At 58.9% G+C, this 16517-nt stretch overlaps 7 protein-coding genes across 7 annotated transcripts; 3 read left to right on the forward strand and 4 right to left on the reverse strand.

Moving 5' to 3' along the window:
* The first annotated feature begins 2705 nt into the window (after positions 1 to 2705).
* On the forward strand, positions 2706 to 4293 carry THITE_2118650 (mRNA turnover protein MRT4). Its single transcript, XM_003655166.1, has 2 exons — positions 2706 to 2968; positions 3106 to 4293. The coding sequence occupies exons 1-2, from the start codon at positions 2778 to 2780 to the stop codon at positions 3740 to 3742; spliced, it is 828 nt and encodes a 275-aa protein (XP_003655214.1). The 5' UTR covers positions 2706 to 2777; the 3' UTR covers positions 3743 to 4293.
* Positions 4294 to 4722: 429 nt separating this feature from the next.
* On the reverse strand, positions 4723 to 6369 carry THITE_2118652 (uncharacterized protein). Its single transcript, XM_003655167.1, has 4 exons — positions 6006 to 6369; positions 5794 to 5921; positions 5635 to 5740; positions 4723 to 5437 (listed from the first exon to the last, which is right to left on the reverse strand). Exons 1-4 carry the CDS (start codon positions 6265 to 6267, stop codon positions 4758 to 4760), a joined length of 1176 nt encoding a protein of 391 aa, XP_003655215.1. The 5' UTR covers positions 6268 to 6369; the 3' UTR covers positions 4723 to 4757.
* Positions 6370 to 6647: 278 nt separating this feature from the next.
* THITE_163136 (mitochondrial 54S ribosomal protein MRPL51) lies at positions 6648 to 7303 on the forward strand. The gene is made up of 3 exons (XM_003655168.1): positions 6648 to 6717; positions 6791 to 6873; positions 6956 to 7303. Exons 1-3 carry the CDS (start codon positions 6679 to 6681, stop codon positions 7245 to 7247), a joined length of 414 nt encoding a protein of 137 aa, XP_003655216.1. The 5' UTR covers positions 6648 to 6678; the 3' UTR covers positions 7248 to 7303.
* A 95-nt stretch (positions 7304 to 7398) lies between these two features.
* Positions 7399 to 8812, reverse strand: THITE_2118655 (uncharacterized protein). The gene is made up of 4 exons (XM_003655169.1): positions 8507 to 8812; positions 8329 to 8399; positions 7620 to 8237; positions 7399 to 7546 (listed from the first exon to the last, which is right to left on the reverse strand). Exons 1-4 carry the CDS (start codon positions 8542 to 8544, stop codon positions 7518 to 7520), a joined length of 756 nt encoding a protein of 251 aa, XP_003655217.1. The 5' UTR covers positions 8545 to 8812; the 3' UTR covers positions 7399 to 7517.
* A 268-nt stretch (positions 8813 to 9080) lies between these two features.
* Positions 9081 to 10294, reverse strand: THITE_113604 (uncharacterized protein; the record flags this gene model as incomplete). Its single annotated transcript, XM_003655170.1, has 2 exons — positions 9081 to 9561; positions 9615 to 10294. The coding sequence occupies 2 exons, from the start codon at positions 10292 to 10294 to the stop codon at positions 9081 to 9083; spliced, it is 1161 nt and encodes a 386-aa protein (XP_003655218.1).
* Positions 10295 to 10988: 694 nt separating this feature from the next.
* THITE_2118661 (uncharacterized protein) lies at positions 10989 to 12715 on the forward strand. Its single transcript, XM_003655171.1, has 2 exons — positions 10989 to 11604; positions 11676 to 12715. The coding sequence occupies exon 2, from the start codon at positions 11723 to 11725 to the stop codon at positions 12551 to 12553; it is 831 nt and encodes a 276-aa protein (XP_003655219.1). The 5' UTR covers positions 10989 to 11604; positions 11676 to 11722; the 3' UTR covers positions 12554 to 12715.
* Positions 12716 to 13189: 474 nt separating this feature from the next.
* THITE_2145927 (uncharacterized protein) lies at positions 13190 to 14749 on the reverse strand (the record flags this gene model as incomplete). Its single annotated transcript, XM_003655172.1, has 2 exons — positions 13190 to 14607; positions 14692 to 14749. 2 exons carry the CDS (start codon positions 14747 to 14749, stop codon positions 13190 to 13192), a joined length of 1476 nt encoding a protein of 491 aa, XP_003655220.1.
* Between the last annotated feature and the right edge of the window lie 1768 nt (positions 14750 to 16517).

Genomic DNA, 16517 nt, shown 5'->3' on the forward strand with positions numbered 1-16517 from the left:
GGTCTTGGCGGGGTACTGACGTTGTAAAAACATTGCCGACAATTAGCTGAAATTAGTCTTGGCGGGACCTCTTTAAGATCTAGCCTGGGCCAAGCAAGCGGATCGAGAGTAGGCCGGACTGACGGAGTAGTACAGTCGTTCACGCCGTTGCGACAATGTTTAACCAAGAGTTCGGTGGCCCGTTGCACGATGCGGCTAACTAGCGGGTAGGTGGCGCAGAGTTAGGGGTTTAATTAAATAGGTATCTTTAGTCACCGGCTGCGCGGCGGCGATCGTGTGTAACGAAGATCGTTTGGGTCGCCACTATCTTTCTGCCTCCTGTGCTGTGTACACATGCTCCTGCGTTAACGCTGGGGCGGCCGAAGTGGACGAACCGGTCGGTCGGAGAACCTTTGGGAAGTCTAGCAGGGCAACGACCACCGAAGGTTGCGATCTTGGGTAAGGTATCTCTGAGCTAGAACCACCCTAGGGGGTGGCCTACTTCACGTGCGCACGTGTATTACAGTTGCCCCCTGGTTTGTTTGTTAGTTTGGTACTTACGGTGGGCCACAACAAGGGTTTGAAAGCCAATCAACAATGGATTACAAAAACTGTACAGTACTTAATCTTCCATAGAAAAATAGAAGCGAAACAGGTCACTCTCAGTACCCCGTGTACCCCCCCTGATTCTCAATCACCCGGGCCAGCCGCCTTGGCATGGAATGAACTAACCGCAACAGATAGGAAGTCGGAAGGCACTGCATCCCACGCCTGCAAAATAGCTTCCTTTTGGGGCCTTTTTGTAGCTGAACTGCCCACCTGGCTGATCTAGCTGATTTGGCTCATTTGGCTACCCTGGCCGATTTTGAAGCTTTTGATGGCTTTGATGGTGGTGATGCTTTTTTTGATGGTTTGGTTGAATGCAGTGCCAGAGCCAGGAGCTGAACAGGTGGGTACGTGTAGAAAGGCCGATTTTTGGTTGGCTGCAGGCCCCTGTCAAAACGTGGGCGGAAAGTGGGGCGAAGAACCAGACTAACAAACAAACCAGGAGTGTCCTGTATCAACCTGCTTCCAGGTTGGTCTGGTCTCGTGTACTGTGCATAACCGGCCACACTGGCCATCTGCCTCCTGTTCTCTCTCTGTCCGTCAGTCCAGTCCATGACGTTCAGTCTACGGATATTCTGTTCTTGGCCCGCAGTGCGTGTATTTCGTATCATATATTGTTCGGATTGCGGCCTGTATGTAATGTGAGATCCACGCCTCTGTTCCTCTGGGACCCTGCCGTGACGGGGACCATGGCAATCCCGCACGGGGAGTGCGAGCTACCGACGCACCGACTCGGTGATAACGTTAACCCCAGACCCATCTCCGTTGTTATAGGTGCGGAATAGTTACATGTACATAGTATGCGTTAGCACTCCCGGGCTTACTGCTGAGCGTGCACTCCCTCTCATCTGTCTGTATGATCGTGCAAGCACGAACTGGAGAAGCCATCTGCCATCTCCCCTTCATCACGGGCGCAGATTAGTGTAAGCCAGTTTTGGAGACTCCATGGGGTATGCGTACCAACTCCGTGCGGAGTAGTGCAGTCAGCATCCATCACACGTAAGCACCTTAAATACACTACACTAGTGTACGATGACGAGATAGTTAGGTATTCGTTTGGCAACGTTGAAACCGGTTCCAGAACGGCTGTCGATTGAGTGTGACGGGGCGGCTCTCCTCCCGAGCCTGGAAATGGGCGGGTCCGCAAATTTCCAGAAGCGAGCTTTCTGAACCCAAGGCCTACCAGGTAAGACTGCAGCTACAGAGGTACCTTAACCTAAGTAATTTAGGTGCAATGTATTCCGAACCGAAGTACGGAGTACTGTGCAGCGTTGACATTCAGCTTCTCCATACCCACCGTTGATCGAACTTATAAGCCGGCCAAGGGGGTCATCGCCGCATCCAGCTACTGACAGCTCTGGACGGTTCCGGGAGGAATGTGATTAGCGGCCCCGGTAGGCTGGGTTGGTTGATGGAACCGGCCCCGATGCCACGAGGAACGAGAGGAAAAGCACGGGCCAATTGCGATGGCCCCCTCCCGAATTGAGGCTCCCGTCGAGTCGTCGCTAGATCTTAAAGAGGTCCCGCCAAGACTAATTTCGGCCAATTGTCGGCAATGTTTTTACAGCGTCAGTACCCCGCCAAGACCGCCAAGGGGTTTGCACTATCGCCACGGGTTAGCTACAGGTTAGTTCGCCAGGGGTACAGGGGACGGCGCCAGCCCCCCGCTGGTTAGAGTGAGGGTTATAGTTAGGGTAAGGGTCAAGGTTAGAGTATAGGTTAACTTCGTTTTCTTTTTTTTCAATTTGGTTGAGGTTTCGTAAAGTTGTTGCTACGAGTCTTTGCAATTCTTCGTTGTTGATGTTGCTCGAAGTCGTGGCGACCCCGCTCCCTCGCGGCAATTTGTAAATACTTGTAAGCGGTAGGTTCCGAAATTAGTCTTGGCGGGACCTCTTTAAGAATAACCGAGTCGTTAGACAGAGCGACAGAGCGGGGCTGCCCGCCTCGACACCGCCCAAAAATTCCCGTGGCAGAAAAAAATAGCCCCAAAGCCGAGATTCACTGGGCCTTGCAGTCAGTCGCTGAAGGGCACGGTTGACGGTACTCCGTCTCGACTCGCCTTATCTCAACAGCAGGAAACAGCACTACACATAGCAAGTTGAACCATTACTCCAGCTGCACTCGCGAGCGTCCGGGAAAGTAAAAAACAGGAGGGGAAAGACTCGCACAACCTTCGCACAACAACCGACAAGATGCCCAAGTCAAAACGAGCCAAGGTCTACCACCTGACCCAGGTGACCAAGAAGACGCGCGAGCAAAAAGACAAGCTCTTCGCCAACATCCGCGAGTGCATACCAAAGTACCAGCACTGCTTCGTCTTCAGCGTCGACAACATGCGTAACAACTACCTCAAGGACGTGCGCCAAGAGCTGAGCGACAGCCGGTAAGCCCCCCCCCCCCCCCTCCCCTCCTCTCTCCGCCCTTTCTTTTCCCCCGTCCCATCCCCTCTCCCTGCCCTTCCAACTCCCGGCAAAACACTTCTCCCCACCCTAACTAACACTGGTGTGTGCAACCCGCCAGCCTCTTCTTCGGCAAGACCAAGCTCACCGCCCGCGCGCTGGGCACCACGCCCGAGGAGTCGCAAGCGGACGGGCTGCACGCGCTGACGCGGTACCTCTCGGGGGCGGTCGGGCTGCTGTTCACGAACCGGGCGCCGGAGGCGGTGATCAGCTACTTCGGCTCGCTGGCGCACGTGGACTTCGCGCGGGCCGGCGCGCGCGCCACGCGCACCGTCACCGTGCCGCCCGGCCTGGTCTACTCGACCGGCGGCGAGGTGCCGCCCGAGCACGACGTGCCGATCGCGCACACGCTCGAGCCCGAGCTGCGCCGCCTCGGCATGCCCACGCGCATGGTCCGCGGGAAAGTCTGCCTCGGCGGGGACGAGAAGGGCGAGGGCATGAAGGAGGGCTATACCATCTGCCGCGAGGGCGAGGTGCTGGACTCGCGGCAGACGAGGCTGCTGAAGCTGTTCAGCGTGTGCATGAGCGAGTTCAGGGTCAGTCTGTTGGCCTATTGGAGTGCGGCGTCCGGGGAGGTGACGGAGTTGGAGGCGGGGAGGCAGAAGAGGGAAGGGAACGGGAGCGGGCAAATCAACGGGGGTGGGAAGGCGGGGGACAAGATGGATCAGGATGAGGAGGAAGAGGAGGAGGATGAGTGAAGCCGAGCCAGCGAGAACTCGGGGGACCGGGCTGTTGGGTGTTGTTCTGTGCATTTCATTGTGCATATAGGGGCACTTTTGCATGATACCATAGCTTTTCGAGGGCTGGGTTCCGGGTACTGGCGTTTGAGAGGGCGGGTCAAGGAGCCAAAAAAACGAATGGGCAAAACGAAGCATCTACCATCAGTCACTCGGGCAAGGAGCCTGTTGCCGCGGGACGTCATCGACTAGCTGGCATTTGAGACCGTGTGCCTCCATGTTCCGGGCTCAGACATCACATGTTTGAGCTGATTGACCTGGGCCTTCGCAAACTGTTTCTTACAGAACGAAGGGGGAGCAACAACGCCAGAGCCAAAAGAGAACAGCAGCCCGCCCATTCCCAGGCCAGCAGTGCAGGAAACGAAGAGTTCCTTACCTCTGACCTTACCTTCCGCCGCGCCGAGATATTCATTGCTTAACGACTATTACCTAGACCCGCAGTCCCTTGCTCCTCTCTCTTTTTCTTACAGTCGCCGGCACAAATCAAGCAAGTAAATACAAGACGAGAAAATGGTTACCTTCCGCGAACACCCTCGTTCAAGGCTGGTAAGTGGTATCTCGGATTCCTGGTGACGGGAACAGCGCAGCGTTCGCTGAGTCCTTCGGCGGATGGTAGGAAGCGCGGTCGCGGACCCGCCTAAAAACCCCGTCTGGCAACGACGGGCCGGACCAGACGGGCCGGACCAAGACCCCGACGGGCGATGCAGGAGTTACGTTGCCGATGAGGGTTTCAGGCGATGTATGAGGTTACCTTGCCGATCAGGAATTCGGGCGAGATGTTCCCAGACTGCTGACAGGGGCGGTGTTTCCCGGCTGGACGCGCAGATTCGATTTGACGACCAGCGATGGGCTTACCCTCGGTCTCATTGGCGAGGCGGAGACCAATCAGGGAGACGAGAAGGATGAATGGCAATGGAAGAAGAGTGAGTGATACCCACCACAAGACAAGGATGCACGGATGGATGATGCAGTCTTGTCAGTAGCGTCGAAGCTTTCTCGGGTCCTCGTAGCCGCCTTCGTAGCCGCGTTTCCGGGAGTCGTCGTGGTCTCGGGGTCGGTCATAGTCCCGATTCCCGCCGTGGTACCCACCATTCTCGCCGCGCGGCCGGATTGGCTCCAAGTTGCTGCCAGACTGCCGGGGGTTGCGGTCGCGGTAGCCTCCTCCCGATCTGTCATCATATGAGCGCGAGCCGCCGTCACGGCCATACCCACCGCCTCCGGGACCGTCCCTTCGACTGTCGCGACCGCCATAGCCACCGCCGTAACCACCACCGGGCCCGCTTGGCGCGCTAGGTGGGCCACCGAAGCCGCGATCACTTCCACGGCTGCCATACCCGCCGCCACCAGGGCCACCGGGGCCGCCGGGGCCGCCAGGACCGCCTTGGCCAGAACGGAATCCGCGGTCGCCATAGCCACCGCCTCCTCCTCTGAATCCACGATCCCGACCCCTGAAACCGCCGCCATAGCTGCCCCGGAACCCACCCCCGAAGCCACCGGGACCCATGGGTCTGGGCATCGCCGCCTTGGTGTATCCGCGGCCGCCGAGACCGCCTCCCAAGCGTCGCGGCTTCCAACCCTTCACGGTCCTACCCCTCTCGACATCAACCTTGATGCGGCGGTCCTTGATGCGGATGCCATCACATCCATCCAGAGCAGCTAGTTGCGCACGCGCCAGATGCGCATGTGTCAGTCAGGCCTTACCATTGAGCAGTTACCTTTTGGTGGTAGGACAGGAGGATGGAATGGAAAGAAAGACAGGGAAGGACTGGCAAGCTTGAGGGCCATAAGTGTCCTGGGGGCGGGTTCCGGCAAGCGGCAGTGTGGCAGTGTCAGAATCAAGGTGGCAGCATTACCTCTCATGTCTTTCTCGCGCTCAAACACTACGAAGCCGTAACCACGGTGGGGTTTCTGTTTTTTGTTGCCCTTCTCGTGCGCATGGGTGTCCCGGATGATGCGAATCTGCCATGTGTCAGTCTGGTGAGTGTGGCAGGAATAAGGAAACGAATACATACACGCTCAATCGGACCAAAGCGACCGAACTCGCGCTCCAAATCCTTCTCGTCGGCATTGTAGTCGAGACGAGCTACAATGAGCGTCTTGAAGGCGTCGCCGCGAATGTTGGGATCCTCGTGCGGATTGTCTGTGATTACGAAGCAGCCAGCGCGTTAGTAAATGCGAAATCAACCGACACCATCCAAAGCCAGCCCCCCCACCCAGTGCGTACATTTCTTCGGCCCCTCAGTGAGTAACTTCTCGACCTCGGCCTGCTTCTCGCGCTTCTTGCGGTCGCGCCTCTCGAGCCAGCTCTCGGTCGGGTGGTACTCGTACTCGTGCTCGTACGCGGCCAGCGCGGGCAGGTACTGGGCGACGCCGGAGATGGCGGCCGTCCTGCGCTCCTCGGGCGGGTGGTCGACCGGCGGCACCCAGCGCAGCGGCGGCCGGGGCGCGAAGAGCGCGAGGAGATTGGGCGGGAGCCGGTCGGTCATCGCACACGCGCAGACCTAGACGCGGTTTTATAAACGGGGGTGTGGAAATGCGTCTGCGTTCGGTGCTGCGATGTGCACTTGTTGTGGATCGGTGCAGCACTGAAAGAGAAACAAATGCGCGCGGCCGGATGGATTATGCCGGGCGATGGGCGCGGTCCACGCCTTGATGGACGAGAAGCGATGATGCTGGCGCGGGAAAAGTGAATGCGGAAAGTTCGTGATGCCCAAGCAATTGGCTCGCCTGCTTCCGCTGCTCTGAGAGGGCCGTGCACTGGGGCGGTGGACCAATCATGCATCGAAAGTCCCACTTATTTTTTGGGCGGCGCTTGAGCCGGAGCCTTGCCGTGATTTTCTGTCGCTGCAACTGCTCCTCGCGATCCGGATCATGCTCTCCGGGCGACGGCGACGACGATGACGGTAAGGGCACTGCAGCAGATCTCCACCGGCCGAGTAAGATGGACCCATGTCATCCAGATATTTCTTTCCCTTTTTTTCTCTTCACTGAGCGCTAATTGTGTGTTAGAATGGCGTCGGTGCGTTCGTCTTGCAATGCAAGAAGATGGACTTCCACTACTGCGACTGGGCCGGTAGTTCCAAGGGCATGAAGTCTGTCTCCGCCGGCTCCCTTCCTCCCCCACCTTGTTGACGACGCCAGCACCTTTACATACTGACTGCGAGCGTGTACCAGCGGCTTCATCAAGTCCCTGCTCCCCAAGTTCGCCGCCGCCAACCCGCAGATCGAGTTCAGCGTGTCGCCCCGGCCGGCGAAGCACCCCGTCATCATCGCGCAGTACATCAACGGCCGCGAGAAGGCCGTCTGCGTGCGAAACATGGAGCCCTACGAGGTGCTCAAGAAGGCCGAGCTGCTCCGCGACGCCAGCGGCGAGAAGCTGAAGAGGGTGACAAAGCCGGTGCAGAGTATCAACGAGTCCGTCAGAGGCGTCTGGTCCCCGTACCACGGCAACGGGTTGCGGGTATAAAGAGGGTGTACGACTGTGTATATGGCGCATCATGTTGTAACAATACGAATCATTATCACATGCCTGTCTGGATCGGAGTCTCGGTGCGTTGGAACTGTATGTTTCCTGGAGCGGTGCGGCAGACAAGGGGATTTCTCAAGTTTCTATTAGAGAACTTTGGTTCTTCTCTAGCTCGTCGCCAGTACACCCCCATTTTCAGCCGCTTTTGTTGTCCTAGAATTCCCACTACAAGCATTGTGCTAGTGGTAGCTTCTCTTTCGGCGGGCAAGCTCACTGGTTGGAGTTGATGATGTCGACGACTAATCATCCAAAGTCAGCTTTCCCACGCGCCATGTCTCGGGGCCAGAGTTTGAGGCGAGGGCAACAACTCACACTCGGGCTTCAGGCTGGCACCGCCAACCAGGAAACCGTCAATGTCCTTCTCCTTGGCAAGGTCCTTGCAGTTCTTGCCGTTGACGCTGCCACCGTAGAGGATCCGGGTCTCGTCGGCGACCGCGTCGCCGAACTGGGTCCTGAGCCACTTGCGGATGGCCTCGTGCACCTCCTGGGCCTGCTGGACGGTGGCGACCTTGCCGGTGCCGATGGCCCAGATGGGCTCGTAGGCGATCACGATCTTCTTCCAGTCGGCGGCCGAGAGCTTGGCGGCGAGGGCGGCCAGCTGGCGCTCGACGACCGCGACCGTGTTGCCGGCCTCGCGCTCCTCGAGCGACTCGCCGCAGCACCAGATGACGCTGACGCCGCCCTCGACGGCGGCCTTGGTCTTGGACGCCACCAGCTCGTCCGTCTCGCCCAGCAGCGTCCGCCGCTCCGAGTGGCCCAGGATGGTCCAGTGGATGTCGCTGTCCTTGAGTTGGGCCACGCTGATCTCGCCCGTGTAGGCGCCGTTGGGCTTGTGGTAGACGTTCTGCGCCGCCACCTCGACGCCGGACGCCTTGTCGACCGTGTCCCGCGCGAGCTGGAGGTACAGCGCTGGGGGGGCGATCACGACCTCTGGAGAAGAAAAACGTCAAGCGTTAGCGCTCATGTTTGCTCTCGTACGGCTGCGATTCTACCTTTTCCAACACGCGAAGCGCGGACGTACCGACGTTGGGATCCAAGCTGGCCTTGTTCAAGTTCTCAATGATGCTCTTGATGGACTCCTTGGTCCCGTTCCTGGGTGGTGTGGTGAAGCTCCCGTCAGCTCTCTCATCGGAACTCCAACGCGGGGTTTTGTTGCGCTGCCATGGTGGGGTAATTCGGTTGCTTCTCTTCCCACGTACATCTTGAAGTTGCCGCCAACGAAGAACTTGCGAGCCATGGTGGGCGATTATCTTCTGACACCAAGACAAGTTGGCGCGGTATAGTGCTCAGAGAGGGCAACAAGGCGTGACTACTGAAGATTCGAAAGTGTGTTCCACGGAGGTGCGAGCTGCTGTGTAGTTGTGGAATCGTGGGGAGTGCGCTGCGGGACTAAAAAGTGGTGCCCCTCCAACGCAGCAAAAGAGCGCTTGGCTGGGCTTCCGCAGGACCTCGTCCAATGCTCACTCCATACCTACCTTACCATCGGAAGACTGCACACCACTCTTGGGGCGCGGGGTGTACGGGCTTTTCTGCCCAGTGATTGCTCTCCGGCGGGACTGGCAGCGGAGAGATAAACATCAATTTCGTCGCCAGAATGGTTTTGGCGGGATAATTTTTGCCAGAGGCCCGGAACTCGCGCCATTTAAATGCTCCTTACAAAGGCCTCCAACGCCAGATGGGATGTCTCCGTGGTGATGCAACACACATCTTCCGGTTCATGTTCCCATGTTCCCCAACCCGTGATCGGAGCCTTTCCGCTCCCTCTTTCCTCCTCTAGCGTTTCCTGACAAAGAACCCTCCTCTGGGTTTGGCTACCCGGTCCCGCCGCAGGAGAGTCTCCCGAAGCCCGACCGCCTGCTTCTTGACCTTGGGCGCCAATCTCTCGTCACCAGTACCTGCCACAACTCGATATGCGGTCGACCCCCGCCTCTTGTCCTTGGGAAGCTTGGCTTCCCGAAGCAACAGCTGCTCTGCGCTATCCAACCTCCTCCGCTTCTGTGTTCCGTCCGCGGCCGGCCTGGACAGCCGGGCAACGTCTTCCTCATCATCTGACTCCAGAAGCTCAAGAGGGAGGAGCTTCGGCACCTCTCGCTTCCTCTGCTCTGTCTCCGGGGTGGCCCCCCGGGCGCTGGGGGCAACATCATCTGCCTCGTCGTCCTGTCTGTCCGGACGCTGCGCCCGCTTTCTCTCCTCTGCCTGCTGCTTGAAAAATGCATCACGCTCCTGCCGTTTCCGCTTCAAAGCGGCAGCTTGCCTGTGTCCTGGGTCAGTGATCCGTCGCAGTCAAGAGAAACAGTCCCGACGTACTGCTGGGCCGCTTTTACCGCGGCTTGCTCGGCCTTTAGAGTCTCGGCCGCGGCTGCCGTATTCGATATCGATTCTGGTGGCGCATCGTCGTCGTCACTTTCTTCCTCCTCGTGTTCCTCGCCGTCCTGCGCGGCTGTATCCGCCCTCGCGGTTGTAGACGTTGCCCTGGGAACGCTGTTTTCCAAAGGATCCCTGGAGGGTGCCTCTTTGGGCGTGACAAACTCGTCGTAGTCACTGTCATCAAACGTGATGTGCTTCCTCTCGCTTGGTGTCTTAGAAACTTCATCCCCGTGGTGCTCTTGGTTGAGTGCGCCCTCGGCCTCGGCTATCCTCCGTCGCAGCTCTGATGAGGTCGGAAGCGGAATCTCGATACTGACACGTCTGTGCTTCGCAGATCCCGTCTCCTTGACTCGCAAGGCCAGCTTGGAGCTGGACGGGGATAGCTGCCGCTCCTGCTGTGGCTCCTCCTCACTTCGAGGTTCCTCGGTCTTATACTTGATGCCGGCCGCCCTCAAGAGCGGTTGTTCCTCGACACCTGCCGGGCTGTCCGGTACCGGTTCCGGCGCTTCATCATCCACCTCCGAGGCCTCCTGTTCTGAATCCGACGAGATGTCTATGACATCAACAGGTGCGCCGTCCTGCTTCTGGGGGAGTTTTCCAGGCGATTTTCTGGCTGCCATGATGCCGAGTCTCAGCCTAATATGCTCGAGTAAAAAGGAGGAATAAACAATTCCATAAAAACAAATTCGTGGCCAGAACCCAATCCCGGCGGTGACAGCTTTGTGGTGAAGGGCGTTGTGGGGTTTCTCTGTAGAAGTGAGTTCATGAGCGAAGGATGACCTGAAGCCGCGCTGAATGCCATCTCCTAAACTTTTTTTTTTTTAGGTCGTAGTTATAGAGGTCCCGCCAAGACTAATTTCGGAGGTTGCCGCTTACAAATATTTACAATCGCCACGGGGTGAGCGGGGCCGCGACGACTTAGAGCAACATCGACAATGTACAATCGCAAAGACTCGTAGCAACAACTTTACTAAACCTCAACCAAATCGAAAAAAAAGAAAACGAAGTTAACCCGTACCCTAACCTTGACCCTCACCCTAACCTTAACCCGAATCCTAACCAGCGGGGGGCTGGCGCCGCCCCCCGTACCCCCGGCGAACTAACCCGTGGCTAACCCGTGGCGATAGTGTAAACCCCTTGGCGGTCTTGGCGGGGTACTAACGCTGTAAAAACATTGCCGACAATTGGCCGAAATTAGTCTTGGCGGGACCTCTATAACCTCCAGCTTTTTTTGTTGTAGGGTCCAGGCAGGCCCGGCGCGGCTGCGTGATTGGATGGATCTGGCCTGGGAGGTCCACAACAGTTTCCAAACCCCTGCCATTGACCAGGGGGCTTTCAGAGCTTCTCTGTCGCTGTCACTCAACATCTGACATGTGGAAACTCACCACCTAGGTAAACCAAGGGACGTCTCATACACTCAAAAAATAACCCCAAACACCCCCTATTAGTCCATGCCTCATCAATGTGTCTGGCTGACGACTGCGAAGTCTCTCAAAATAATTTGATGTTTAAGATCGACCCCCAGGCAACCAATCGCTCCTCAGACATCGCTGCTTCGTGTTCTTCAACGCTTGGCCCATGTTTCCATCCCGCGCCTCGGCACCGGCAAGGCGCGTTGTTCAAGTCGCCCTGCAGAGCGGAGTCTCAAACAAGCTTCAGCGAGTAATCTCGCATCACCACCAGCAAGCCGAACAACGGCGTCAGTATGTAGGACCTGCGCCCTCTGTATCGCAGCGCAACCGGGCTCGTGCGAGTCAAGGCGATCGCTTGCTATTCGACTCCATCAACCTTCCCCCCTTCGACTTTTGGAAAGACCTTGCCACAAGGGGGTTTGGTGATTTGACTGCAGAGGAGCGCCTCGCTGTAGCGCGGCAGTACTGCTCTGTCGCCACCCCAAATGGCTCGGCGTGGAAACAGGCGCTGCAAAGGGGTATGACGACCGAGGCAGCAGCCCAACCACGTTGTTTGCTCCCCTGAAGCTAAGATGAGGCCGCTCCGCAGACCACAACATTGACCCCTACGCTCTCTACTGTACTGCCGCGCCATTGATGGGCGTGCCCTCGCAAAAACTGTCCTTCGTGGGCTTCCACATGCTCATGACTGCCTCGAGCCTGGGGTATGCTCCCGCGACGCTCTCGCTCATGGCCGTACTCGCGAGGGCGCCTGACGACATGTTCTCCCGCTGGAAACCCCAGCTCCGCGACGTCGAAGCCCGATTCAAGCGTCTGCTTCAGACCGAGAAGACCCCCGACGCCCTAACCTTGCAAGGCCTGCTGTATCTGCGCGAGCGCCAGTCCGATGCTCACGCCTTGCGGTACTTCGACCACGCGATCCAAGCCGCACGGCGCATGTCCCCGCACAACCCGGACCACCCACACCAACACTCACCGCCCACCACTCATCAACCAGCCGGCCCATCCACCAGGCCGCCGAGATGGACCTACGAAGGCTCCTGCTACCTGGAACGGGGCCACATCCTCCTCCGGCAGGGCCAGACGGACGAGGCGACCGCCTCGTTCCGGGTCGCCGCGCTCGAGCTGGACCTCGCCGACGGCTACGCCGAGCTGGCCAAGCTGCTGCCGCCGGGCGCGCCCACGCGCGAGACGTACCTCCTCAAGGCGGCGCAAGCCGGCAACCTCGAGGCGTGCCGCCTGCTCGCGCTCGACGCGGCCGACAAGGCCGCCGACCCGGCGCGCGGACGGGCCGAGCGCGCCGAGGCGGCGACTTTGGCACGCGAGTGGGCGCTGGTGGAGCCTGACGTTGGCAGGCGCGAGGCGCTGCTGGCGCAGGTGGCTGAGAGGGTGGGGGATGCAACGGAGGAGCAGAGGAGGAGGAGGAGTGATTTGTGGAAGTGGATGATGTCGAAGCTGCGTCCGTGAGGTTTTCGACTGTATCACGGAGCGGAGTTGCCATCTCTGGATTTCAATGCACCGTCCAGGGCTCCGTTCACGGCTCTGTCCACGGCCTCGCTTCACTTTTAGGTTTTATTATGCCATGCCGAGGGCCGTGGCACCGACACATGGCATTTCGAAACTATAGATAACTGCCAGTCCACGCTGAGGATGTGGACCAAATCAACACCCAGATGACGCCCCTGTCCGGTCCAACGTTCGAGGTCTCCTGATCAAAATACTACCCGGAACAACGCCACTCGTAGCAGTATTTTGAGAGTTAAGCGATCTCAACAGGCCGTGCTCATCGTTCATCCGGAAGCAGCAAGTAAAACAAGACGGCCAAAGCACAATGACACACAAGCGCGTATGTACATACCTATATGCATAACTCCACGCTGAACCGAGCCCCATATCCAGGTATCTGTATCCGTAGCCGCAACCAGTTTTCGCTCACAACGCCAGACTCGTCCACGACAGAGACAAAGTGCTTGCCCAAAGAAAAAGAAACCAGCGCGTTTCCGCGTTTCCGCAGTAATTCGTGAAGTCCAAAGAAGATCCGTAGTGAAGCCCAAAGAAGACCCGTAGTGAAGTCCAAAGACCCGTATGCTGATCACCCAAACTCTATTTCTTCGTCCGCTTCTTCGGCCTCCCCTTCTCGTCCCCGCCAGCCCCGCTACTACTTTCGCCGCCGCCGCCGCCCTCCTCCTCGTCCTCATCCTCATCGTCAACATCGCCCTTCCCGGCGCCCCCGCCGGCGTCCCGCTTCTCGTTCCCCTTCTTGATACTGATCAGACAGCCCTGCTCCTTCAACCGCTTGGTCAGCGGCGTGCTGGCCTGCATGCCGGGGAAGTCCTTGGCATTGTACACCTGGAAGGGCTCGCTCATGGCGGTGGCGACGATGGCGGAGCGCTCGCCGACGCGCATGCGGGCCGGGTCGAGCACGACGAGGGCGAACTTGAGGCGGAACGCGCCCGGGGTGCGGCAGCTCAGGTCGGGGAAGCAGAAGAAGCAGCCCTCGGCGCCGTGCTCGTCCAGCCCGACGAAGGGGCTGGCCACCAGCGTGCCCATCAGCCGCCGCTGCTGCCGGAAGTCCTCGGGCATGCTCGACATGTCGCGCACCCCGCGCTCGTCCCAGATGGAGCAGTGCACCACCGAGAACTGGTGCCGCAGCCGCCGCGCCAGCTCGTCCGGCCCCAGCGTCTCGTCGTGGATCGTCAGCTGCACGATCGGCGGCGGGTCGATCACCCGCCGGTCGCGCTCGCCGAAGCCGCAGCTGCGCGCCGCCAGGGGTTGCTGCCGGACGGTGATGCGGTATTCGGTGGTTGGCGTGCGCGGCATGCTGGTTGGGGGTGGGGGGTTGCCGGCGACGGTGGCGTTGGGGGTAGTGGTAGTGGTAGGTGTGGTCATCATCGTGGTTGTGTTGTTGGTCTCGGAGCTCAGGAGGTTGGAGATGCTCATCGATTTGGGTTCCTGGCGCGGGGAACCGCTGGCTTGTATGCTCGGCGGGCTTCGTGGCACCTGCGGCGGCAACAAAGAGCGCCCGTTGCTTAATATTGGAGAAGAGTAGGACCCCGCGGAGGGGGCGGTGACTAACGCTGGAGCAAAGGCACTGTCGTGTTGCAAGGAGTTGCCTCGTGATCGTGGCGATGGCTGGTGGACGAAGGGGCGTGATATTTGCGCTTGGCCGTGAGCCTCGTGTAAGCTGCCCATCTGCCTCAACCGCAACTCTTGAGCCACCTCCTCCGATGGTCGGTCGCTGGCTGGAGACGACAACGCTGGAGAGCGTTGGAGATCCGTTGCCCGCCTCGACAACGGGCGAGGATCGCTATTCGGGATTGGCAACTGGGGCGGCGGCGTCTGGCCCACGGGAGAAGGGGTGGCATAGTCGGAATAGTATGTCGGTTTCCCGCCGTAGTAAGAAGCTTCACGGCCGTTGGGCAGTACGGGCGAGTGGCTCGACGCCGCGGCTGGGATCATGGTGGCCACGGGTGGCAGCCGTGGAAGCTGCCTTGCTTGGGATGGCCGCTGAAGCTGTTGCTCTTGAGCATAATGCCCATGGTGACCATGGAGCCCATGCCCGGAGGTGTATGCGTCCTGGTAGCTGGGGCGATGCTGAGCCATACCGTCCAACGGGGTATGACGGCCAAAATTGTGGGGAGCAAAGTCGACCGCTGCAGACATTTGGGAAGCAGTCCACGGGGCGAACGGGTGCGATCCGGTCCTTGCGAGCCTCGGCAGTCTTGTGTTGCCTCAATATCCGGCGACAAGGTGATCAGCAGGGCTGGGGGCAGCCTCGCAGGAAGGATGGCAACTATTTGCTGCGAGAATCCGGCAGTCACAGACGCAAATCCGGCAGCAGGGTTAAAGGCCGGGTGGGAGGGATAGGTGTGTGTATCACCAACCGAAGACAAACTCGCCCACTGGCCTGGTCCAACGTCAAACAATGGCAGTCCCGCGGCTCGGGTCAGCAGGCGCTGGGCCCGGCGGCGTCTCCCAGCGGCGATTATTCCTGGGGCAGGAGGAACGCTGCCTCTTCAGGAATAAGAAACAGTGGCCAGCTTGTCTCGTGCAGCTGCAGAAAGCCACGTCGAGTCCGGCACGAAAGTCGTACTGAGCCGCCGCTGTCGGAAGGCGGTGTCACATGTGTGGGGGGACAGAGGGGGATGGGTTGGGTTGTCGATCGCCTCTCGCCACCTCCCTGGGAAGAGGGTTTGACGGTGGAGTGTACTGCTGGAGGACTGGTTGACACGTATGTGTGATATCAGTCGGCGACGAGGTGAGAAAGATCGAGCAGCACACTACCGGGGGTCGAGGGGGAAGCCACTGGGAATTCCTTCTGTCTGCTCGTACACTGAGAAGAGAAAAGAGGGCGCTTCGCCCTCTTATTATCAACTTCGGCGCCGCCAAGGCGCGGCTTCTGATATACGTCCCTGATGTGATGGGGCGTTCCCAGATGATCTAGAGCAACGAATAAGAGCGTAGCCGGGGTAAGGTTACAGTCAGTCGGGAGGTGTCAGCGCAATATGGCAAAGCCGGGCTGGTGGGCCAGTGCGAGAGATTGAAGGGGACAACGTTAATATCAGATGAGCGCTTCGGCATACTGCCGTCCATCGGCCTTCTGAAGAACCACCACAGGAAGTGCGGCCAGAGGGTCTGCAGATGGCTTGGCAGGGATGCCAGGGGGGCTGATCGATCACGGATCTGTTTGGCAGACGAGCCCATGTGCGGAATACATAGTGTGGGCGCTGTGGACGGTGGCTGTCCTTCCCGGCGCACATCACCTGGCGCATTTGGCACGGAAACAGAAGAGGACGTGTTTTAGAAGGCCACTTGGAAGCCGTGGAAGGCTCATGCCGACAGGGGCTAGGAAATGCGAAGCTTCGCTGGCTGGGCGATGGAGCATGGAACGCCCTCCACCGCCACAAAAACTACCCGCCCCCCCGAGTTCCGGTTTTGCACATCTGCTGCGTGTCACCGCATTGTGGTATGTACATCACGTACATGCCCAGTTCAGCCCGGTACTTCTGGTTGTTCATGGGTGTCCAGGACCAGGCAGGCGGCTTCCTTCTTGTCCGATGTGACCCCCGCTCCGGACTTGAGCGGCAGCAGAGAGCAGGGGTCGCGGACTGCCAGGCATGTCAGCGAAAAGCCAAACCGGTCCCTGGGCATGCGTCGCACCGTGCCAATTGGGCGCCGTTACATCAACCGAGACCCGTGCCGCACCGTCGCAAAGGTATGCCGGATATGCCGTGGCATTTGTTCGTTATCCTCAGGCGGTTGTCGGATCTCATCCTCTCTCGCACCGTGAACCTAACAGTGATTCGAGATTTCCCTATCCCCTAGGTCATAATATGTAGCAAAAATCCACCGCACGTGATGACGAACACCTTGAAGAAGCAGAGTCATAAACTGACTGACCGATTACCCGACGGGGTGCTTAGGCTCTCGC

This window comes from Thermothielavioides terrestris, chromosome 4, assembly GCF_000226115.1.
Source record: "Thermothielavioides terrestris NRRL 8126 chromosome 4, complete sequence".
NCBI lineage: Eukaryota > Fungi > Ascomycota > Sordariomycetes > Sordariales > Chaetomiaceae > Thermothielavioides > Thermothielavioides terrestris.

Bases quoted from the DNA above. Each gene is read 5' to 3' on its own strand.
- THITE_2118655 (XM_003655169.1), bottom strand. From the start codon at position 8,544: ATGGCTCGCAAGTTCTTCGTTGGCGGCAACTTCAAGAT. The intron at 8,238-8,328 runs GTACGTCCGCGC...TTTCTTCTCCAG, and splicing joins CAGCTTGGATCCCAACGTCG to AGGTCGTGATCGCCCCCCCA. The intron at 7,547-7,619 runs GTGAGTTGTTGC...TTGGATGATTAG, and splicing joins TGCCAGCCTGAAGCCCGAGT to TCGTCGACATCATCAACTCC.
- THITE_2118661 (XM_003655171.1), top strand. From the start codon at position 11,723: ATGGGCGTGCCCTCGCAAAAACTGTCCTTCGTGGGCTTCCACATGCTC.
- THITE_2118652 (XM_003655167.1), bottom strand. From the start codon at position 6,267: ATGACCGACCGGCTCCCGCCCAATCTCCTCGCGCTCTTCGCGCCCCGG. The intron at 5,922-6,005 runs GTACGCACTGGG...TCGTAATCACAG, and splicing joins CACTGAGGGGCCGAAGAAAT to ACAATCCGCACGAGGATCCC. The intron at 5,741-5,793 runs GTATGTATTCGT...GACACATGGCAG, and splicing joins GCTTTGGTCCGATTGAGCGT to ATTCGCATCATCCGGGACAC.
- THITE_2118650 (XM_003655166.1), top strand. From the start codon at position 2,778: ATGCCCAAGTCAAAACGAGCCAAGGTCTACCACCTGACCCAGGTGACC. The intron at 2,969-3,105 runs GTAAGCCCCCCC...GCAACCCGCCAG, and splicing joins CAAGAGCTGAGCGACAGCCG to CCTCTTCTTCGGCAAGACCA.
- THITE_163136 (XM_003655168.1), top strand. From the start codon at position 6,679: ATGACGGTAAGGGCACTGCAGCAGATCTCCACCGGCCGA. The intron at 6,718-6,790 runs GTAAGATGGACC...ATTGTGTGTTAG, and splicing joins AGCAGATCTCCACCGGCCGA to AATGGCGTCGGTGCGTTCGT. The intron at 6,874-6,955 runs GTCTGTCTCCGC...AGCGTGTACCAG, and splicing joins GGTAGTTCCAAGGGCATGAA to CGGCTTCATCAAGTCCCTGC.